Here is a 24,659-nt window from a genome sequence, read left to right on the forward strand (position 1 = left end):
AACCAGTTAGCAGGAGACCTACACAATATAAAACTCAAAACTATGTTTTTTGAACACCGTCTTTCAAGAGCAAGCGGTTTGCGAATCCTGGATTGAACTCCAAAATTTGAGAAGCAGTCGTCAGTAAAATAAAGGGAACACAGCAAAAGTTTAGGATTATACTGCTGTGATATCGTGGTAAAGATTCATTTTAACCACTGATTCTTCACATGCTCGTCCTTGGGCAGTGAAAAAAAAATGGCTTTACCTTCACATTGTAGAGCACAGCGTCTTCTCGACATGATGTTATCCAGTATCCACAGGAATCAGCTGCCGGTTTGAGGTTCAAGTGTTCCCGTGTAGTTGGGCAATATACTAATGTTTCGTCTTGACGTCACGACGAAACGGCTTATGACTCGTTTGAAAAACGATTCATTTAATTGACTCAGAGTCGACTCTTACTTTTGAAAGACAATAACTTAATATACAGTGCACTTTCAGATTTAAAACTTTGCAGGATGTTTTCATTCACTTAGAGCTATTATACACACTACATGAAAGGTCATTTTCAAAAATCCATAATAGGGCCCTTTAAGAACTTAAATTATATGAAATCATTACAGAAAAATTACAAAGAAAATGTAATATTCTAATAAATAGAAATATTTGTATGGGATGCAATGCTTTTGAACACTTTTCCCGTGGCATGCTGTGTTTCAATGTTTTACCTACAGCGAGGATTGCTTAGCGCATGATAATAGCAGAACTCATGGTCTGAGAAAATATTTTTGTGCAACTAATAATCATTAATGCACAGTAAGGCCTATTTATTTGCATTAAAGATATAAATCAATTTAAAATACTATTTGCCAGTGGAAAAGTTTGAGGAAAAACTTTCTCTAAAAATGTATTTTATACAATTTTGATTTATTTATTAAAAAATATTTCATATTTTCCTAATATCTTGTACCGTTAAACACTGGGTTTTATAAAGGGAGTTTTATAAGTCAAAACATTTTTTGCGTATGCCATTTTTGGCTTTCAGGCCCACGTACATTTTTAGTAAGGATCCTACACACAGTTTTATAAATGACATCCCTGATCAGCTGCTTCATCAGTTTTTACGAATAACTGCCCCTCGGTGTACTTGTGGTGTCAGATTCTGACATGTAAATTGGCACAATACTGGCGACGCAAAAATATTTATAATTATTATTATTGTTTATTTACAGACTTGCCATGTGTATTCAGTTCTGAACACCTAGCCATTTTTGACCCACAAAAGAAGATGTTTGGAGATGATGAAGAAGGCTATCGATGGTCTTTGGATGATGAAGAGGACAGAGAGAGCCTTTTGAATTTGAGAGATCAGTTCCAGCCCTTTCAAAATGTAGTCAGTCAAGTCAACAGTTGTTCCTGGGAGAAGGTCATCAGTGAGGAGCAATACTTAAAAGGAACGCTTTTCCGCTTCCCTCTGCGTAATGAGGCTTCTGAGATCTCTGATAACGTGTATGACTCCACAAAAGTTACACAGCTTTTTGACAGTTTCATTGCTGATGCAGACATCAGTCTTCTTTTCCTGAGAAATGTGTCATCCATCACTTTGATGCATATTGACACCAATGGCTTCTGTCACAATAGGCTAAAAGTTTCAGCGTCAAATCAATTTAACAATGATCTTTCTCATGTCAAGCAGGAATCACTTGACAGAAAAACTTGTTTCAAAACTGTATCACACATTCCCTATCAAATGGAAGAAACAAAGTCCCAATGGCTTGTGACATCTTGCCTTCTGAAACATGGATATAAACCAGAGATTGACTCTCTAGCCAGTAAGCTGAGCTTCTACCCTCAAGTTGATGCAGCTTTTCGAATTGATGAAGACAGATCACTTTGCAATGGGCGACTCAGTTGCTTTCTGCCTCTTCCAAATAATGACTCAAACAAAACTGGGCTTCCCATTCACATCAATGCTTGCTTTGGCCTGACAGATAATCGGAGGTTCATTAAGTGGCAAGAGGAGGATCAGAAGAATGATGAGTCTGCAAAGTGGAATGAGCTACTTATAAAAGATATCCTTCCTCATGTATATCTTATGATGATCCTGGATGCCATTCAGTTATCCAGAAACTCAACCCTGCCTGCTGCCACTGTGTACAATCTTTGGCCTGACCTATCCAAGACTGTACATAAAGACCGATGGCATGAAGTTGCAACAGACACTCTGAAGGGTCTAATTGAATACAAGATCTTTCACCTTGCCGATGATGAGAAAATATGGGTGTCTCCCTTAGAGGCAGTTTTTCCAGTCAACAATATATGTAGTGACACAATGTCTGCAGTGTCAAGATTATTGATTGCTGAAGGAGAGAATCTGGTCACAGTCCCAGAACATATTTTGAAAGATGTTCGAAAAATCTTCCCTGAAAAAGATACTTTGACATGGGTGACTCCATCTTATGTTAGAAATGTCCTTCACAGAAATAAGGCTGAAAACCTCAGTAAAGATGACAGATACTCTCTTCTTGAATTTGCTCTCAGTGATGAGAAGTACACAGAGCTACAAGGTCTTAAGCTTCTGCCTCTCAGTGATGGAACCTTCACTTCATTTAGCAATGAAGTGCAGAACACTGTTTTGATCGACAATGAGAAGTTTCCAAGGTAAGGTGTGACATAGTTGTCTCTACTTGAATTCTTTAGTGTGTTTATATTGTGTTTTCAAAGTACTAATAATCTGTTTTTTCTTTGTTTAGAACATTGCTGCCATTTTGTAAAGAAAGATTTATACCTAACGATCTGAGCCATGTTTGCACTATGCAACTAAGGAAACTAGCAACACAGAGTAAGAAAACTGTTTCATATATTGTATCGGGAGTGCTTTTAAATTATTTAATTAATATTAGGGGTGTAACGATATTCGAACCGAACCGAAAAACCACGATACAGAACCCACGATTCGAATCGCGATACTCTCATTGCGTACCAAGCAATGGACCTCATCTAACAGTACACAACGAATTCAGTTTTGTAGCCTAACCACCATTAACACCAAATAACAAGCTCCGTGTTTTGTTACTTTCGATAACAAGCAAGGTGTAGCCTAATCTTTCAAATTCGGTCTATTTGATCACAAAATTCAAACAATAAATGGTGTTCTCTTACGAGAGTATCTCTCGTACTGCGTAATAGCTTTACGCTAGGGGAAAAACTCTTTTCCACGAGATATTGAAGCCAAAAATTATCCTTAATTTTTTATTAATGTAAAACGCTTTGCAGCAGCAAGCAGACATAGGCGAAACAGCTCGCGCGCCTATTGGTTGCTCTTGCGGCAAATGCAGCAGCCTATCGAGAGAGACTCTGCGTGACGTAATGACCAATGGGGGCAATTCGCGCCCATATCGTCACGTCCCGCCAGAAAGGGCGTGGTCTCACCCTATAAATATGCTCGTTAGGCTGGTACAAGCTGATTTTTATCTCTTCAGCGACGCACACGCATCGCTGGATCCGGAGTGAGAAGCCGCGCCGTCGAAGCAAGCCTTTCAGCGGGACGAGCTCTGGAGTCGCTGGCCTCGCCGCCTTCAACTGCCGTACCTGCTGCGCTTTCCGGCGTTCTATATCCTTTTATACTCTGTGTATCTGTACTCTGTTTGCTCGCTTACTTGACGCGACTCACACTTCTCTTCACAAAAGAGCTGCGTCTTTTTAAAGATGCCATCCTGTGGCTCGTGCCGCGCCCCGCTCAGCGACGGAGACCGGCACGTCATCTGTGTTTCCTGCCTGGGTGAGGATCACGCGGCTCTCGCGCTCGCTGACGGCGGATGCCCTCATTGCGAGTTTTTGCCTATGGTGACTCTGAGGACTCGCCTGGCATCATTCTCCGAGCCTTCACCACAGCCCGCCGTGGTGCCGCGCCGCAAGAAGCGCCGCGCCCAGCGCGCTCCCGAGCTTTCTCCAGCCCGCCAAAGCTCGCCGGTTCGCCCGCCAGCTTCGCCGGTTTCGCTCGAGTCGCTCACTGACGGACAACGGCCGCCGCCTGCCGCCGCGTTCGTCCACGAGTTCGACGAACCCACCGAGGCGTGTTCTCTTCTGGCATCCGATAGCGAGGATTGGGCGAGCTCCGTGGACCTCCCCTCCGCTAGCGTTTCCCGCCAGACCACTGGTAAGAGAACCGGCATTGAGACTGAGCTGATGCGTCTGCTCTCTCAGGCCGTGGAAAGCATCGGCCTCGATTGGGAGGCGCCCGCGCAACCGCCGCGCAACAGGCGAGCTCTGTGGACCTCCGCCTTCTGTCCGCGAGTCGTCAAGGAAACGGGCCAGCATCAAGACCGCGAGCCCTAAAACCGCGGCTAGCTTTCTTTACGTTATAAGAAATCTACCCCGCCCCCCATGGGCGTGCGTCACCGGCAAATGAGAAAAGAGTGTGTTTTAGTCCCCGCCGAGGCCGGACTAATCTCCATTTCTTAAACATTTCTCAGCTCCTAGTTTGAGCGGCTGAAAATGTCATTATTGCAGCAATGAGCCTGTTGTATAACACGCACACCTGCATACAAACGCCGACACACACAAAACTGTGATGACGCTCTCTTATCTGCTTGCGCTAGTGTAGTTCTCCCTGTGGCCCAGTGGCCCAGTGGAACCCGAAGCTTTCACGCGAGAGACCCGTGTTCGATCCCGGCTCTCGCAGCAGATAAAAATTTAGTCTCGCCGCGGCCAGACTTCCACCGAAACTTTTCGCTCGTTCAGTTCCAGAAAATGCGACTGTTCCAGTGTATTTTGCAGTAAACAAGCTGGTACCACGGCCCGCTTGCCTGCACATAAAGGCCGTTTCCACGGCGACCCAGAAAAATCATGTAATCATTGTATTTCTGGTTTTCCGGCCACAGCCGATGGTGTTATAAGTGTAATAAAATGCTCACAGCCCAGTGTTCATTTCTACACACAAACACAGCCCGCCACGGTACAGGGCTCGCACAAATGAAATCGACGCATGTCAATTGTGCATTAAATGTAGTGAATGTGCCCACAACCCAGTGCCCACAAACACTACCACGGTTTCTGTAAAACGAAACCAACACAAGTCTTCCTAGCCTCCTAGGAAATCGACGGTGTTTCAGTCTCGCCGTGGCCAGACTTCCACTGAAATTTTCGCTCGTTCAGTTCCAGAAAATGTGACTGTTCCAGTGTATTTTGCAGTAAGCAAGCCAGTACCATGCCCGCTTGCCTGCACACAAATGCTGTTCCCACGGCGACCCAGATAAATCACATAAATGGTGTATTTTCTGGTATTCCGGCCACAGCCGATGGTGTTATGAGTGTATTGAAAATGCCTACAACCCAGGGCTCATTTCTACACACAAACACAGCCCGCAAAAATGCAGGGCTCGCACAAACAAAATCGCCTCATGTCGATTGTGCACTAAATGTAGTGAATGTGCCTACGTCTCAGTGCCCACAAACACTACACACCACATGTCCCACGGGTTCTGTGAAAACGAAACCAACACGCATTCAGTCAGCTCAGGCCGACGGTGTTTTTCAGTGCAGTAAATGTGCCCGCTGTCCTGCGCCCACATTCACTCACAGACATGTTAAGCCCCACGGGGCTCGCCCCGCTCTCTCTCCCTCAGCAAACTGCTATAAGGGTTTTGAGCACGGCCAGGCTGCCCGCCGCGATCGGCGCGCCCCCCGCCTCACACACTGTGACACACACCCATTTTAGATCTGCGACAGCTGAACAGAGCGCTTGTGAAGCGCCAGTTCAGAATGCTTACGACCAGGAAAATCCTCGCGCAAGTGCGCCACGGGGACTGGTTTATGTCAATAGATCTGAAAGACGCCTATTTCCAAATACAAATAGCGTCCCATCACAGGCGATTCTTGAGATTCGCTTTCGAGGGCCAGGCATATCAATACACAGTCCTGCCGTTCGGCCTGTCCCTAGCACCTCGTACATTCACGAAGTGCATGGACGCGGCGCTCGCACCCCTGAGACTTCAGGGCATGCGAGTCCTGAACTACTTGGACGATTGGCTGATTCTAGGTCGATCACGATCGGAGCTCATAGAACACAGGGCCGCATTACTCGAGCACCTCGAGGAGCTGGGCCTCACAGTCAATTGGGCGAAGAGCTCACTGTCTCCCAGTCAGAAAATTTCCTTTCTGGGAACAGTGTTAGACTCGCTATCCATGACGGCACGCCTGTCACCAGAGCGCGGACTAAATATTCAGCGCGTCGCGAAATCCTTCCGCCACGGCTCGATAGTTCCGCTCAAAAGATTTCAGAAAATGCTGGGGCTGATGGCCTCAGCGGCCTCTGTACTCCAGTGGGGCTTGCTTCGCATGCGCCCACTGCAGATGTGGCTGAAAGTGCGGGTTCCACCCAGGGCATGGACAGCGGGTCTGTTTCGCCTCAGGGTCAACCTACAGTGTGTTTCAGCTCTGGAACCTTGGAAAATAACCGACTGGTATCAGTCAGGTGTGAGTCTGGGGACCGCTTCGAGTGTGAAGGTGGTGTCTACGGACGCCTCCACCTCGGGGTGGGGAGCGCTGCTCGAGGGCAGACCGCTAGCTGGCCTGTGGTCAGAACGGGAAAAGCTCCTTCACATAAACTGCTTGGAGATGATAGCAGTCGACAAAGTGCTACGGCGTTTTTGTCCCCAGGTAACAGGCCACCACGTCTTGGTCCTGTCGGACAACATGTCAGTGGTGGCATACATAAATCGCCAGGGCGGCGTCAGGTCACGAAACCTTCACAGGCTGACGGAACGCCTCCTGGTCTGGGCTCAGCACAGCCTGCTCTCACTGAGAGCAGCGCACGTGCCTGGTCACCTGAATGTGGGACCAGACAGACTGTCCAGGAACAATGTTCCAGCAGGGGAATGGTCGCTGCACCCGCAGACGGTCCAGCTGCTGTGGAAAACGTTCGGCAGAGCACAGGTGGACCTATTCGCGTCCCACGAAAACGCTCATTGCCCGGAGTTTTTCTCGAAAAGCAAGGACGCGCAGGCTCATGTTTGGCCCCGCTGCCCCCTATATGCTTTTCCTCCTGTCTTGCTCCTGCCTCAGGTGTTGGAACGAATCAGGGAGAACGGATGCCCAGTGCTGCTCGTAGCTCCGCTCTGGACAAACCAGACGTGGTTCCCTGCCCTGATGCAGCTGACCAGCACTGCCCCATGGCCTGTACCATTGAGGAGAGACCTCCTCTCTTAGGCGGAGGGCTCGATTTGGCACCCTCGCCCGGAGTTGTGGTCCCTGCACGCATGGGCCATCAACGGGTACCCGCTAGCCTCCCAGAAGGAGTGTTAAACACGATCGCGCAGGCTAGAGCTCCGTCTACCAGGCGGCTCTACTCCTCGAAATGGTCTGTTTTCTCTGCATGGTGTCAAGCCCAGAGCTTTTCACCTGTGGAATGCGGGGTTTCGGAAGTGCTTTCCTTCCTTCAAGAGCTACTGGATAAGGGCAGGACCCCATCCACGCTCAAAGTATATGTGGCGGCCATAGCAACGTTTGCAAAACCGGTGTCTGGCCAGTCGCTGGGGAAAAACGACTTAGTCGTGTGTTTCCTTAGGGGAGCTCGGAGGCTGAACCCTCCCAGGCCCCCTTCAGTCCCGACGTGGGACCTTTCCACGGTCCTGGAGGCCATGAAAGGCGCCCCGTTCGAGCCAATCCAGCTGGTGGACATGAAACACCTGTCGTTCAAAACAGTGTTTCTCATGGCTCTCGCTTCAGTGAAGCGCATAGGGGACTTGCAGGCGCTTTCAGTAAGCGCGTCGTGTATGGAGTTTGGGCCTAATGACTCGAAGGTTCTCAGTGAGGAGGAGGACGCGAGTCTCCTTTGCCCCGTCAGGGCATTGAGAGCTTATGTGTCACGCTCGTCTGTTTTCAGACAGACGGAGCAGCTTTTCGTTTTGTTTGGCGGGCGTTCCAAGGGACTCGCCGCCTCAAAACAGAGCCTATCCAGATGGATAGTGGATGCCATTGCGCTCGCTTACTCTGCAAAGGGCCTACAGTGCCCCTTGGGTGTCAGAGCGCACTCCACGAGAGGCGTGGCCTCTTCGTGGGCTTGGTCGAGCGGGGTTTCCCTGCAAGATATCTGTACGGCCGCGGGCTGGGCCTCGCCGTCTACATTTATAAAATACTATAACCTGGAGGTACCCGCCTTACAAGCTAAGCTTTTGGCGGTCTAAAATTCAGTGCTATCTGCCCCGCTGTGCGGCCCAGATGCTGAATTTACTGCAGCCCCATGAGTGTTGACACACGTATGGCCACCCAGATCAGGCTGAAAGCTTTCACCCTGGCTGCGCGTTTTATTGTCATATGATAGCCCCGCTGGGTGCTTTTTTATAGGGAATGACGCTTCCAGCCTCTCTTCCTCCACTCTATGTGAGTTTATGGTGATTATGCACTACATGAGCCCTGGGCTTCGGCCCTTGGGACTTCGGTGTTGGATCCCTGTACGCACGGCGTGTTGCATTGTGTTCCCCTTGCGTAAAGCTATTACGCAGTACGAGAGATACTCTCGTAAGAGAACGTACTCGGTTACTAACGTAACCTCGGTTCTCTCTAGAGAGGGAACGAGTACTGCGTATCTTGCCGTGCTTGGAATACGCTCTGGTTCGCTTCAGCGATAAAAACCAGCTTGTACCAGCCTAACGAGCATATTTATAGGGTGAGACCACGCCCTTTCTGGCGGGACGTGACGATATGGGCGCAAATTGCCCCCATTGGTCATTACGTCACGCAGAGTCTCTCTCGATAGGCTGCTGCATTTGCCGCAAGAGCAACCAATAGGCGCGCGAGCTGTTTCGCCTATGTCTGCTTGCTGCAGCAAAGCGTTTTACATTAATAAAAAATTAAGGATAATTTTTGGCTTCAATATCTCGTGGAAAAGAGTTTTTCCCCTAGCGTAAAGCTATTACGCAGTACTCGTTCCCTCTCTAGAGAGAACCGAGGTTACGTTAGTAACTGAGTACGTTTTGGCGCTCTTTGATGTGGCGTGACAGATCGCTGTACTAGCTCCTCATTTACAGCGGCAGCGCAGCGCGCGAGGAAACGCGATCATCTCTTCCTCAGTTACAGAATAAACATGAATGGACACCTGAAGGTATGTTGAAAGATACGGTATACTTACTGAAAGGCATCATAACTCGTGTAATCGCTCAATCAGTGTTTCAGCAACGGAAAGACATCAATAAAACAGCATAGCTTGTCACTAGCATTATATTTACCTCAGCAGGCAAGTGATTCAGTGTCCACAACTTGTTGGTTCCTATAAATGAACACTTGCACTAAATAAATGCACTATATAAGCCTATATATTGTATTTTACTCAACCTGTTAATAATATATTGATTATTTAATGTATGTTTAAAATATCTTTCATGAAAATGAAAGCAACTGTGTAAATTATTATATTTCAATAACAAATTAGAGTAAAAACATAAGTTAATGCAAAAACTGCCTTATGTTCAGTTTAAATGTTTTCATACAATGTGTTGGGTGCTGATTATTATATCTAAAAAATATATAGCATCTGAATTTAGGCTAAAAGTCTAGGCTCTGTTGTTAACCTTTAATGATATAGTAATGTGCAGCTCCTTATATAGTTTACAGCATTAGCATATGTTTTTTAATCCTTGCAAAATGTTTAATTGTAATTGAATTAATTTAAAGAAAAAGACAATTTTTTCATTAAACCACTGTAAAAAAAAAAAAAAGAAGCAATTTTAGCTTTCTAAGGGCCAATCCCAATTCTACCCCTTACCCCTTCACTTACCCCTTCCCCTCTGTTTTGCGCGTGCACGTGAAGGGGTAGGGCTGTCTCAATTCTCTTTTGGTTGGAGGGGTAGGGGTAAGGGGAAGGGCCAGATAGCCCTTCAAACGAAGATTTTTCGGGACCACACTTCAAACGAAGGGGTATGAGAAGTGTCACTGCATACACCGGCTACAGACGCAAAATGGCTGCCCACGCAAAAATATTTACATTTTTAACGACAAATAATGATTTCCTTTATGTTACATTCAATATTGTGTTCATATTTACGGTCAGTTTCTTCAAAGAAACGTTTGTAAAAAAAAAAAACATCGCTAAAGTTTGCTAACGATAGTCCCGCAACATATTTTCATGTCAAATGGTGAAAGTAATTGCGGAAGCGAATTGGCTTATATTTTACAGTACATCGGCTATGAACGCATTGTTTTTTTGTGGTTATATGTGAACACGATATAAACGAACAGTGCTTACAGTTTCGTGCTTTTTGCAATATGATCAGATCAACCAGTCTTGTATGGTCTTTATCAAACAGGGACACCTGAGGAAACCCGGAGGATAATTCGTTTTCACATTGACAACGAGCAACATTTCCTTAAGTCCAAATACAAGGCAAAACAACTTTGGGAGTGAGTCTGTTAAACGTTACTGTGCTTCACAAGACAAATGCAAAAAAAATAGCTGTAACCCATGCAACTGAGATGACTGCAGCTGTCGACGGCATCTTGGAAGTTTGTGATAAACATCGGCGCATCTCCTGTGACGTAGGCGCTAGCGACGACGTATAATGACGTGTAACCAGTAGTGGTGTCCCATTTCTTAGGGGAATATTTTCACCCCTTCGCCTTGCCACTCTGTTTCAAGGGTCAAGGGGAAGGGGAAGGGGAAGGGTTAGGGGTAGACGAAAGGGAAAGGGGTAGAATTGGGATTGGGCCTAAACCGAACCGAACCGAGACGTCAAAATCGTGGGAAAACCAAACCTTCGGTTTTGTGTATCGTTACACCCCTAATTAATATCATTCATGTTTGTGAAATTTGGTCTCGATCATTTTACTTTTTTTCAGGCACATACAACATAATCAATTTGGATGCCAAAGATGTTGTTGCACTCACCAAGAAGCACTTACCCATGGACTGGAAGGTGACCCAAGGTCATGTGACATGGAAAACAGCAGAAAATCATCATCCACCAAAGAAATGGCTGGCTGAATTCTGGAAGTTTCTTAGCACCGAATTGATTGAGTTAAATGACTTTATTGATGTGCCTTTAATACCACTGGAGCCTCTACATAGTTCAGGCAATTCTATATTGCTAGCAAGGTTGCAGAGTAACACAACTTTGATTTGTCAGAGTAGTACAACGTCTAGCTTGTCAGATCATGTTCAGAAGGTTATAGGACTGGTGGGGTGTACAGTCATAAAAAGAGATGAGTGTCTTAGACATCGTGACATTGAGAGGTATGTTCTTCCTGTTTCACCAAGAAGTGTTCTACAAGTCTTTGTGAACTCACACAGAGATCAGGTCATCAAAGGCATTGCCTCTGCTTCATCAGAGGAAAAAGAGGAGTTGAAAATGTATATGTCTTCTTTGAATTCTCTGAATTCAAATGCTGAAAAGAACTTGCTTTCCATGTTACCAATCTTCAGAATGATGTCTGGGAAATATGTTGCAGTTCAATCAAAGCAAGCCGTTATTTCAACCTCCAAACCAGCCATTCCAGATGATTTACCAATGCCTGAGACCATTGCACAGTGTGCAAATGAAGCTGATCGCAGACTTTTGACTCTTCTGAATATTGAACTCTTAGATTCTGCTAAGTTGGCTGCTTGTTTGGTTGACTCTATTGAGATGGCCTCTTTCAAAAAAGGTGAGGAACAGACAGTAATGACCTGGATATTGAATAATGGTAGCATTCTACTCTCACAAAGTGAGCAGCTTCTTGCGAAAACCAAACGTCTCAATTTTATTGAGACAACTCAGGGAGAACGGAAACAAGCCTCAAACGTTTTTGATCCGAGAAACAAGACATTTCAGGACATTTTCGAGGCAGATTTATTTCCCCCACCTATTTATACGAAGACAGAGGAAATGCTTCAGAGTTTGCGGCGCCTTGGCCTAAGGACAGAGCAAAAAGAAATATCAACAGCAGAAATACTCCAAGTCATAAATCATACTGAAAAGCTTTTTGTCCACACACCAGATAAGGCGTTCAAAAAAGCACATACTCTTGTTCGAGTCCTGAATGAGAATGATTTCCTTTCAAAATTCACCAAGGCGCAGATAGAAGAGCTGAAGCAAAGGCAGTGGGTTCCCTGTGAAAATCCAAAGTTTTTGAATGGAAGCATTTGTATAAATCTTAAGAAAGGTCTCTATAAGCCGACTGAAGTAAGGGATTCAAAGTATTCTTCAATTGTTGGATATGTAATGCCACTTACCTCTGAGCTAACAGGACATGTCTGCAAAAATCTTGGACTTCATGAGCCCCCTCCTGCTGAAAAAGTCTTGGAGAACCTCTCTGCACTGAGATCAATGGTCAACCCAAATTCAGATTTTCAGTTTAAAACCATGCTGCACAATATTTACAAATTCATGCAAGACAACATGAGAAATTTCACAGATTTAATAGACTCAAAAGGCATCCCTTGGATTTGGAATAAAAGTGAGTTTGTCTGTCCAGGAGATATAGTTTTAGCCTATCCACCTGAATTGGATCTAAGCCCCTACATCAAGAAAGTGCCTGAAGAGTTTTTGCAATATGAAAACCTGCTAACAAAATTTGGTGTGAAGAAAACACTGTCTGATGAAGAGATTGAAGACATACTCCATGACATAAAACAAAGAATTGACTGCAGGTATCCTCCGTATGGAAACTTGACAGAACGTAAAGTGTCAACTGCCATTCTTGACTGGATGCGAAAGAATGAGAAGCTTTTAAAGGATAGTACCCCTGTGCCTGTCATGGCACAAAGTCAAAACTTTACTCTGCAGCCTTTGTCCAAAACGGTCTTCTGTGACATCAGTGCCGAAGGACTTGATGACCTGAAACAAGACAATGAGGAGTTCTTTGTTATTCATGAAGAAGTTCTACCCATCACTGCAAAATGGTTGAAAGTCCCATTCTTAAGTACTCGCATCTTAAAACCAGAGTTAATTCAAGCAGAGCAAGAGTCCTTTGGTATAGAACAATGTGGACAATCTGAACCAATTACTCAAAGACTTAAAAACATTCTTAAAGAGTATGATGAAGAAAGTGACATTTTCAAAGAACTCCTACAAAATGCTGAGGATGCTGGGGCAACCACATGTAAATTCCTCCTTGACTTCAGAAAACACAAAGACCCCCCTGAAACACTCTTTGATCATGGAATGGCTCTCTGCAATGGACCATGCCTTTGGATCTTCAACAATGAGCTTTTTTCGCAAGAAGACTGGAGTAACATTGTCAAGGTGGGATCAGCATCAAAGGAAAAAAAAGTTGAGATGATTGGAAAGTTTGGGCTTGGATTTAATGCTGTTTACCATGTGAGTGATATTCCTTCGATTTTGAGTGGGAAAAGCCTTCTCATACTTGACCCAAATGTCACCCATTTGGAAAAGCACATACTCAGCAAAGGAAAACCAGGAATTAAACTTGACCCATTCCAGGAACGACTGTTCAAAAGGTTTCCTGGACAGTTGAAATCTTATGAAGGAATTTTTGATTGTGATTTGTCAGTGCAAAACATCAAGAAAGCTTACAATGGCACTTTGATTAAATTACCATTTCGCACTCTTGAGGAGGCCAACAAGTCAGAGATCAGTTCAAAGGTATATGATGAAGAGCGAATTAGGAGTTTTAAAAATCATTTGACTGACAACTCACAAACACACCTACTATTTCTGAAGAGCATTACATCTATTTCCCTTCAAATTGTCCCTGAAAACGCATCAACTCCGCCAAGGAATGATCAGATTCAGACTCCTCTCAAAATATCCAGAGAAGTCATGAATTCATTTGCTGTCTCGAATGGCACACGTCTCCAAGACATCGAGAACACCTTCAAAAATAGTGATATCAAATGCCTCAACATTATTGATGTCAACAAAGCACACATTGTTAAAATAGTTCAGGATAACTCAGACAAATCCCTCACCCAGTACTGGCTTTTGTACTCCTGTTTTGGGACACATGATTCTTTGCAAATGTTCCAGAGAAGAACTGAACAAGAACATGTGTTTTCAATTCCAATTGGAGGTATAGCTGTACCTTTGCATAAAGAGGCAAAAACAAATTCATGGTCTCCTGATGAAAGCCTGAAGCATGAAGGCCAGGCTTTTTGCTTTCTTCCTCTCTCAATTGAGACAGGTCTTCCATTCCATGTCAATGGAACTTTTGCAGTCACATCTAATAGGAAAAGTCTATGGGAAAAAGGAGTGAAGTCTGAGTGGAACAAAGCTTTGATGAAAGATGCTGTAACCTCTGCTTACATCACTATACTGCTTGAGCTGAAAAAAATGTTCCAAAATGGACATATCCAGAACTATTCCTTCCATACATTCTGGCCTAACACAGAAACAGTAAGCAAAGCATTTTTACCCATGGTTGAGTCATTCTACTCAGCAGTTGTGCAGAATGCCAATGGCAAATCTCTGGAGTTTTTCTGCAATGGACATAATTGGTGTTCTATAGACAATGTGAGATTTCTGAATCCAAAAATTGAGGAGAGCCGAGTAATTGGAGACATTGCCATGAAAGTGTTCTTGAGCTTGGGAGCTTCATATTCCAGTGTTGTTTCTCTCCCATCATGGGTAAGACAGAGTTTCATCAATTGTGGTTTCGAGCCAGAAATCAAACAAAGAACAATCAACTGGCCTGAGTTTTACAAAATTGTTTTTGAGAACTTGAGTTCTGTGGACACCCACAGCAGAAATGCTCTTGTGCTGAATGCCATTGACTTGAATGATCCTGCTGTTGATGACCTACTGAAAAGCTACCCTTGTATTCCAACACAGAGTTGTGAGAAGCTTCAATTAATCAAGCAACTTGTGAATCCTTCTGGCAAAATGGCTTGTTTGTATGAACTTAAGGAAGGACGCTTTCTTGAAGGAACAGAAAATGACTATCTCTCACCAAAAAGGATTCAACGACTTTCAGAATTGGGAATGCTGAGTGATCGCCTTCCTTTAGAAGACATCATAGAAAGAGCAGAAAAGATATCCAGTGTTCGGCAACAGGATAAATCTAAATGTCATAAACGTCTTCAGTGCCTTGTAGAGTCAATGAAAGACTCCTCAGAAGATGTGAATTCTGTGCACTGGCACACACTGTCTCAAATACCATTCCTTCCTGCCTTAGTACCTTTAGTTCAGCAAAACAAGAACCCCACTGTTCTTAAAAAACCCTCTGAAGTTTACAATGACAGTTGTCGAAATTTAGTAAACATGACTGAATTCATAGTTGATAATTCAAACCTTCAAATACACAATAATGATCCAGTTCTCCAAAAATTGAGAGTACTGACAAATCCGCCAGTTGAGACTGTGCTTCAGCAGCTGTTAAAAGCATACCAACACTGCAATGCATTTGAAAAGACGGCTCTCTTCAACATTGCCCAGTCTTGCTATGAAAATCTCAATAATTACTTGTTGGAACAGAAAGATCCCAATCCCATTATTGGTCATGCAAAATCCTTTCCATTCATTTTCATTGAGGATCACTTTGTAAATGTGAGGTCAGTGGCCATAAGTGAAGAATTCGAGGAGAAACCATATCTATATGTGCTTCCAGTTATATTTTCCAAATTTGAGAGGCTCTGGGACTGCCTTGGTGTCACCAAACAATTCACAAAGGAGCAGTTTGTTGCTGCACTTAATGAAATTAAGAATTTATATGAATCTCAACCTCTTTCCATGTCAGACCTCCACAAGTGTGTCACAATACTCATAAATGGGCTACACGAAATCAAAGAAGAAAAGCTTACAAACTGTCTCATACCTGATAAGAGAGGTGTGTTGACATCTTCTAAAGAGCTGAGATTTAATGACAGCCCATGGATGCCTGTCTCAGCTGGTGTCAAGCTCACCCATGATCTGATATCTCGTTCTGTGGCCTGTCATTTTGGTGTAAAGACAACAAGACACCATACTTTGAAGAATCATCTAGTCAGTAGATTTTCCCTTCATGCCAAAGAATTTGGACAAACTGAGAAACTAACTGTCCGAATAAAAAATATTATTGATGCATATCCATCTAAAAAGGATATTCTGAAAGAGCTCATTCAAAATGCTGATGATGCAGAGGCAACAGAAATTCACTTTGTGTGGGACAAAAGAAAACATAAGACAGAAAAGATATTTGGAAATAAATGGAAACTGCTTCAAGGCCCGGCTCTTTGTGTGTACAACAACAGAACATTTTCTGATGATGATCTTCAAGGTATTCAGCAGCTGGGGGAAGGAGGAAAACATGGTACTTTAGGCAGAACTGGAAAATATGGACTTGGCTTCAATTCTGTGTATCATCTGACAGATTGTCCATCTATCCTGACCGGTGACAAATGGCTCTGCATTTCTGATCCAAATCTAAAATATGTGGAAGGTATAACAAAACAGTCCCCAGGATGCAAGTTTTCAATTGATGATGAATTAAAAAAGTCTTTTGAGGATGTTTATCATACCTTTCTTCCAGAAATGTTTCCACTCAATTCTGGAACCATGTTTAGGCTCCCTCTCAGGACAGAGGAAATGGCAGAAAAATCTGAAATATCTAGACACACAGTCACAGACCGTGACATGAAGGAACTTAAATCTGCCTTGACTGAAGATCCTGAAGGACTAATTCTCTTCTTGAAACACATCACAAAAATACAGTTCTTGGAGATCAGTGAAGATGGAAAGAAAAGTTATTTCCTTATTGAAAAGAAACACTCAGCAAAGAATATGTTAAGCAAGGAAAACTTCCACAGCCATGTTCAAGAATCCCTGATGTCAGGTACAGCTGAACCCTGCAAAACCATTTATGACATGGAAATCTCATCTGGAAATAATCGAAGTCAGTGGGTCATTGCAGAGTGCTTTAGCTTTTCAAAACAAAACTATGAGCAAAAAAACAAGCAAGATGATTTTAAAGTTCCTCAAGCTGCTCTGGCTGCATGTAGGAGCAGCTCATTTAACCACACATTTACTGGCAGGGCATTTTGTTCTTTGCCATTACCTGGGGAAACTGGTTTACCAGTCCATGTGAATGCAAATTTTGAAGTAGATTCTTCAAGAAGGGACTTGTGGAAAGAGGATGGTGATAGTCTGAAGACAGGGTGGAACCAGTCACTGAAAGTAAACATCATTTCACCACTCTATGCTGACTTCCTGTTACATCTGTGTTCATTCATTAAGAAGGATACACCTACAGCTCTTGTATTCCTCAAGTCACAGCTAGAGTATATTTGCCTTAATTACTTTCCATACATTTCACAGAAAGTAGACAAAGTCTGGCATGAGATGATCCATGAGGTCTATAGATCAATCAGCCAATGTGATCTTCCTGTCATACCCACTGTACACGCTGTTTCTGTTGAGTCATCACATCTTTCACAACAAAAATACACAGTTACCTGGTGCAGTCCATCTAAACCACATTCAGAAAATTGTCCATATTTTTCAAATGACAATGATGGAATTTTTGAAATTTTAGATGACACCGGCATGAAATTAGTGCCAAACACATGTAAAATTAATGAAATAAAACAGAATTTCAAATCAGCTGGTGTGAATGTGACAGAAGTCAGCGCTTCAACAGTGATGAATTTTCTGAAGCAAAGATCGCTGAATGATCCTTCCCAGACAACTAGTGGATTGCCTTTGCCCATCAACCAGACCTTGATCAAAGACAAAACAAGATGTTCAAAACTTCTGAGCTTCTGCTTGACAAATGCTGATGAGAAAAATGTCCATGATGTCAATGGGCTGCCTCTTCTCCTCACTGAAGATCAGATGTTAAGAGTCTTTGACTCTAAATCCCCAAAGCTGATATCACAATTTAGCAGTCTTTTCCAAGGACATCAGGCAATGTTTGCAGACAGTAATGTCAATAGAAGTCATGTCCAAATTCTGCGCAAGGGAAAGTTTATTAAGGACTTATCAATTGACATAGCAGCAGCGTATTTGAAACCAGAACTTGCTCAACTCCTCAGTCAGTCATTACCTGACCAAAGGTGCCAGCTGTACAAAGCGGAGATAGAGACGGTCAAATGGCTGAAAACATTATGGAGCTTCTTTGATGATCAAGATAAATTCTACCAAAATGAAAAGATGAATGTCTACAGTGAGATAAAAAAGCACTTTGATGACAGTCCTATTTTACCAGTCATTTGCCCCAGTCAAAAAAACACACATTTCTTACAAACATTGGGAAACATATCAAAAGTGATTCTGAAGCCAGATGAAAAAATAGCTTCCATTCTCATAAAACTCGGGTTCATGAAATTAGACTCCGGCTTTTTCATTGCTCTCATTGCTTTTGATTTCCGTTTCAAGTATATCAATCCAGAGCTCCTGCAAACAGGAGACAGCAGTGCTGTTTTAGAAGAGGTTTATCATGTACCTCATTCCCAGTTTGAGGAGCTGTCAAAAGATGAATGTGTAGATCTTCAACGCTTCTTACAAAATGGGATCAGAGATTCAAAAAAGAAGAGTGGACATGTGGAGATGCTCAAGTCCTTGCCCCTGTTTGAGACAATAACAGGAAAGAGGGAAAGGATTGATTTACACAGAATGGTATTTATCCTTGATTCTGTGCATTACAATGATTTTCCAAACTTGTACCATGTCGATGGATGTGACTGTATTTTCCTCAAGCACAACTGGATGAACTTAGAATTGTCAGAAATTCTAAGCATTCGGATTCTAGATGATCTGGAGTTCTGTGTACAGTTTATTCTTCCTTCTGTGCCCATGATGAAAGAAGCCAAGCTTCTCGATTTAATGCGGTTTTTAGTGGAACTTGGACCAGTGGACCCCAGGATTGCCTCTGCATTGAGAGACGTCAGATTGATTCGAGACATCCATGGCTCTCTTCAAGTGGCTTCGTACTTCTATGATGACAGTGTACCCCTTTACAGGGCAATGCTTCCAAAAGAGAGATTTGTGCCAGAAAAGTTTTGGGACAATTTCCAAGGTAAACGTACTGAAGCACATAATCTCTTAAAGGGCCTTGGGTTGAAACATGAAGTGTCTGATGAGGAAATCATTCAGTTTGCAAAACAAATTGAATCTGAAACTAGAGGCAACACTCCTCTATATGTTCTTAAGGAAAGATCAAATCTCCTGTTTAGGACTGTTTTGAGTAATGACAAAAACTCTAAATTGCTGAACAGAGTTGCTAACATTAAATTCATCTTTCCAGTGAAAATTCAGCAAAGACTTTGTGATTATCACAAGGCCTTTGCTCAAGAGAGGGAAGTTGTTGCAATCAGTGGATCATTGATTGACAGAGACACTGATCACCATTATCTGATATGGACATCTATGCCAATCCTACCTTCAGAAATCTGCTCTTCACATCTCATAAAGAAGATGACAGATGCCGGAGCCTTGGAGACTCCACTCCCTGGACAAATAGCTGCTAATCTGAAAAACATCTGTACGTCTCAGTGCCACAGTGACAGATTGTTGGAAACAAGAGAAACAGTATTTGGCAAATCATACGCATACCTACAGTCAATAAATTTTGATGCCTCTCTGTTCTCAGACCTCCCCATTATCTTGGTGGAAAAAGGGACAAAACTTGTGAAGACCAAACAGACAGCACTTGTGCTACATGATGCTCTTGACTTTAGGCCTTATTTGTACCGCATTCCATCAGAGTATATGAAATATGAAGATTTCTTTAAGAAGATAGGTGTAAATGAGAGGCCCACCGTCAATCAATATATCACTGTTCTTCAAGAAATCTATTCTGATAGTTCTGACAAAGACAGCCTTCAGGCAAATCAGCAGAAAGCTGTGAAGCGTGTTGTACAACAGCTGTTTTGCCTGCTGAAAGGGGAACAGAATAAAACCTCTTTCCAAAACGACCCACTTTATCTTCCATCAACAGACGGAAGACTCTATGAATCCATCACTTTGTTTTTCAATGACACAGTCTTCCAGCCCGCAAGACTTGAGGGTCCTTTGGAAACCAAGCTGAAACTGCTGGAAAAATTAAACTCCTGTCATCTTGGAAATGATCACTACGAACATCAAACATTGTTGCAGTTCCTTCCCCAGCAAGTTCGCCCCAAATTTCTCTCGGATGTAATTTCAGAAAATCTGGCAGGAGCAAGTGTCCAAAATTGTGATGAAGGGGAATGTGAATTTAGTGGCTGGTTTGACAAACACTTGTCTTCTGCTGCATTTCTTCATGGACTAGTCTGTCTCATCAGAGAAGACAGCAAAGGTGGGATTTCACAGTCTGAAGCTGCAGGAAAGTGTGAAGAAATATTTTCTAAGATTCAGATTATCTGTTGCAAAACTCTTCAAACTGAACTTCTGTTAAACCATGAGCCACTTGAAGGTAGTAAGGCTGAGACAGATGTTTATGTGGAAAAACAGCAAGATGGATGCAGTTTCTACTTGAAACACAATGATGACATGGCCCACAAAGTAGTAAATGAAGTTAATATGTGTCTTACTAAAGAAATTAATGCTCTTCTAAATAACTGTCTGACCACCTCAAGCTTTCAAGTCCTTGGGCATCTTCTGCTGTGTGATAACATGGAGGATGTTGAGAAAACCTTGGCAAATCATGGCATTCATAACAGTGGCCACGAGGAAGGACACAATGCCTTACCGACACCTGGATGTTGCATACCTGAAGAATGGCATGACTGCCTTGATATGAACTTCCTCAACAACTTTGAAAGTGGAGAGTATGTTGGCTTCAGCAAGGACGAATCCGATGAATATTTCTATGCCATTGTTATCAACCGACTGGATGATCCACTGGGACAAATAAGACAATTTCCTGTCAGATATAAAATACAAGTTGGCAGTGATGACTTCATTGAAGTAAGCTCTCTTGACCTTTACCAATTTAAACGAGGAAAGAAGGCAACTGTGTCAACAGGGTCCACTTGCACAGATATAGAACATAGTTTGATATCCAGGCCTCCACCCAACACAGGGTCCACTTGCACAGATATAGAACGTCTTTTGACATCCAGACCTTCACCCAAAAGAGTCTTTCCAGGGACATTTGAAGAGATCAAAAGAGAAATTGACCAAAGCTTAAATGAAATCTGGAAAATGTCAAGTGAGGACAAACAAAAAGCCATTAAACGTCTCTACCTCCAGTGGCATCCAGACAAAAACCCAGGCAATGAAGAACTTGCCAGTGAGGCTTTCAAATACCTGAAAAACAGAATTGAGGAACTACAACAAGGGAAAACTGCACATAGCACATCCTCAACCTGGAGAGACTTTCGAGATTTCTATGACACGTGGAACACAGAGGCTCGAAGACACAGGAGAGGGCGTGAGAGGTTCTATCAGAACTACTCTAGAAGACACTATAACTTCTGGTCATACCACAGAGAAACACCAAGGCCAAACAGAGGAGAGGCAAACCGCTGGTATGAACAAGCTCAATGTGACATCAGAGCAGCTCACAATGACACTGGAGGAGATTGCTCAGAGTGGTGTCTGTTTAAGGTGCATCAGGCTGTGGAAAAAGCCCTGATAGCAGCAATGTACAGGAGAAGTGGAGAGCATCCCAAAAACTGCTCAATAACTAGCCTTGCTCAGCAGGTTTCCCATTACAGCTCACAGTTGACTTCTTTACCAAACACTGTGAGGCAACTGACTGAACTTGGTGTTGATGGCAAAAAAACTCAGTATCCGAACTATCACCAATTTCCTCACATTCCAAACAAGCAGTTCAGCGTTGATAATGCTAGAAGTGCACTGGATATTGCAACAAAGCTTTTAGAAAAAATAGAGGAAAACATTTCTTGAAGTAGCTTGAAATTACAGACTATGTTCCACTGAGACGATCATGAGGATCTTTTCAAGTAACAGTGCTGATCTTCTGTTTTCATCTGTTTAGTACTGCTACTATGCATACTGGAAATTCTTAACTCTTTGTGATCATGTTTTGATAGTTCCATGTCTGGTTCATTTCTAGCTTTCTGTTATATTTAGCATTTATATTGTATACTGGGCATTCTTGTAGCAAACAGTAGAGCAATGCCGATGTAATGGGTTTTATTCCCAGGGAAAGCATTAAATAAATGTATATCTTGAATGCAATGTAAGTTACTTTGGATAAATATGTCTGCAAAATGTGGAATAAAATTGACATTAGAATTAAAATTTCAACGTAAATCATTTAAAAGCATGTGTTTTATAAAGAAATATTGACATGAGTCAAAAGCTGTCAACCAAATATTCACTAAATGACAGAACTGCAAATAAAATGAACGTTATCAGTCATACAATCATCCTGCGATACAGATGCTGTATGTGCTTTACCATCTTTGCAGCAAAACCATTTCTTGAGTCTATTGCAATATAAAATATTACATGAATAGTGACTCATGTTGTTCTCCTTACTGTTTGATCAAGAAATGAAACTTCAATTTGAGCAGCATCTGGTTTCCTCCATGCCACTGCAAAAACCATGCCAAAAGTGTTCATATGTTTCTGGTGTCCCAGTAATAACTTATTACACAAATTCTAAAAAACACTGCTTACAGTGCATCTGAAAATACAAGCAATTACAACTCTTTAACACTTAACAAAAATTAATGTTAAGTGAAATACGGGTTTTTCCTGAAATACCGGTCCCATCTTTTAGGTATGTTTTAACGAAGTAAGGGAAAATTATACTTTCTTTTCAATCAGTAATGTGTAGGAGACAAAAACTGTAACCTTCTGTAGGAATATATAATAAGATACACTACTCGTGAATGGTCATGCAGTAAAAAAAAAAAAAAAAAAACTTGAAATGACAAAGGCTGTAAATAATGTAAATTTGAGCAGAAGTATTTTTCAGATTGGGACTTGGTTACCTGAATAAGACTATTCATCTATACATTGTTGTTACCCTGATTTCTATCCTGCAGATATTACAAAAATAAAACAACGCAAATATTACAAAATGTGACATTAAAAAGTGTAAAAGTCACTCGTTTTTATACAGCGGTGAAGTTACAGCAGGAGGCCGCATCTCTCTTGCCTTCTCTGAGCTCCATTGACTTCAAGTCCTCTTGTAGTCAATACTTTTATCCCTTAAAACTCATCTTTGATCACCCAAATTACATATTTAAAAAAAAAATTATAGCATGATATTGTATAGCAAATAGCATGAATGTAACTCTACACTCTTGTCTCATTTGCAGTTCTATAAATATGCAAATGAGCCCCGCCTCCACTCACTCGCTCAGCTCAGAGATCCACTGGTTGACGATCACACGTTGATCTGATTGGTTACAAGGTCGTTTGTGACGTCAGAAACACCAGCGATTTCAAACAGTGTTTTTGAGACTGTCTTTGGTTCACTGCAGATTTAAGCAGAAAATACTCAATGGTATTGACATGAATTTGCACATGGTTTAACATAATGAAATGGGTTAAAGTAATTTAAAAACAACAGACTTATATACAACATTAAAAACTGGATTTTCACCACAGGCAGGTGGTGAAGCGTGCAGTGGTTTTAGTGGGGGGTAAATCCTGCCTCTTGTTTTCATGCTTGTTCAAATCAGCCTGAATGAAGACGATGCCGTTAATGGGAAGACTAATTAAAAGGTGTGTAAACAACTCAGCCACTCAGATATTACTGTATTATTTCATATCAAAATCAAACTTTAAATAGCCTGAAAACAGTGGCTGTTTATTCTTGGGGGTGCAAATTGAACTGAAACTGAAAACACAGGGATTTAAATACACAGGCAAACGAGGTGACCATGACAACAAAGAAGTAGCGGAAAAACTGAATAAAGAAAAACAGGAACTGATGCTGTAAATGCAAATCTAAAATGAAATCGAAACTAAGCACACAGATAACAGAGTAACTGTTACAGTGCTATTAAAACGCAAACAAAATGGAAAAGATATCAGGGTGTCGAGACAAGTTTTCAAAAGTTGAACTTTTAAATTGACACAGCGTTTTAAAACATGGCGTGAGAAACTGATAAAGCAGAGTTAACGGTCAAAGACGCCTGTTTAACGCATAAATCTATGTTTAGATCGAAAACAACCTTTTCTCTTTATTTTTTTCATCACCAGGCTAGCTAGGGCAAACAAAGTGCAAGACTTTATATTAAAATCTATATAGATCTTGCTGTTTATAATGTGAGTGAATGTTCAAAAAGATCAGGGTATTTACTCATGGATTACACGAGCAGATTACAAGAGGACAATATCTTCTGTTCTTATCTTCTGAACTATTCCGAGATGTGTCTAAAGTCTCCAGTATTTTCCTTAATATTTCATAGCCCTCCAATATGATCGATGTTGATGAGGAGCTTCTATGATATTCTATGATTCCCAGCGCCGCCACTGCCTATAAACATGATGTCTGTGGGGTTTTTAGTGAGCAATCAGTTTAGGGAAATTAAGTAGTTACATCTTTGTGTGTGTGACCAGTGTATTGAGTCTCAAGCTTGATGACTGTTGAAAATAAGATGTGTAAACACTAACTTGATACAATTTACTTGTTTTTAATAAATACAATATTACATATTTATTGAAAAAAACAAAACAAATAGAATTGTATTTGATCTCTCTTTTTTATGAAATGTTTATTTAATCCGGGAAATTAAGTGTAACGGATATAAATTTGCATTTGATATACAGTATATAAAAACTGTGCAGACTTTGCCTCCTCATTTTAAACACCACCGCTGGACACAATTAACTGGTATTTATGTAGTAAAAGCAACACATCTACACTGC

The 24,659-nt window shown here is 42.2% G+C and overlaps 1 protein-coding gene across 4 annotated transcripts in view; it reads left to right on the top strand.

The window, feature by feature from the left end:
* Positions 1–24,659, top strand: part of LOC130102421 (sacsin-like) — an 88,958-nt gene that overhangs the window by 16,181 nt on the left and 48,118 nt on the right. For 2 of the 4 annotated variants that reach the window (XM_056268445.1, XM_056268446.1), the window contains exons 6-8: positions 1,212–2,640; positions 2,733–2,821; positions 10,813–16,629. The exons of 1 other annotated variant lie outside the window; for it this stretch is intronic. In XM_056268445.1, coding sequence (XP_056124420.1) covers positions 1,212–2,640; positions 2,733–2,821; positions 10,813–16,629 — 7,335 coding nt within the window. Of the gene's footprint in view, positions 1–1,211; positions 2,641–2,732; positions 2,822–10,812; positions 22,074–24,659 lie in introns of those variants that run through there. One more of the 4 variants, XM_056268448.1, reaches the window with a different exon arrangement.

Source organism: Rhinichthys klamathensis, unplaced genomic scaffold (genome assembly GCF_029890125.1).
Source record: "Rhinichthys klamathensis goyatoka isolate OS25496 unplaced genomic scaffold, OSU_Roscu_1.1 h1tg000272l_1, whole genome shotgun sequence".
In the NCBI taxonomy this organism is placed as follows: Eukaryota; Metazoa; Chordata; class Actinopteri; order Cypriniformes; family Leuciscidae; genus Rhinichthys; species Rhinichthys klamathensis.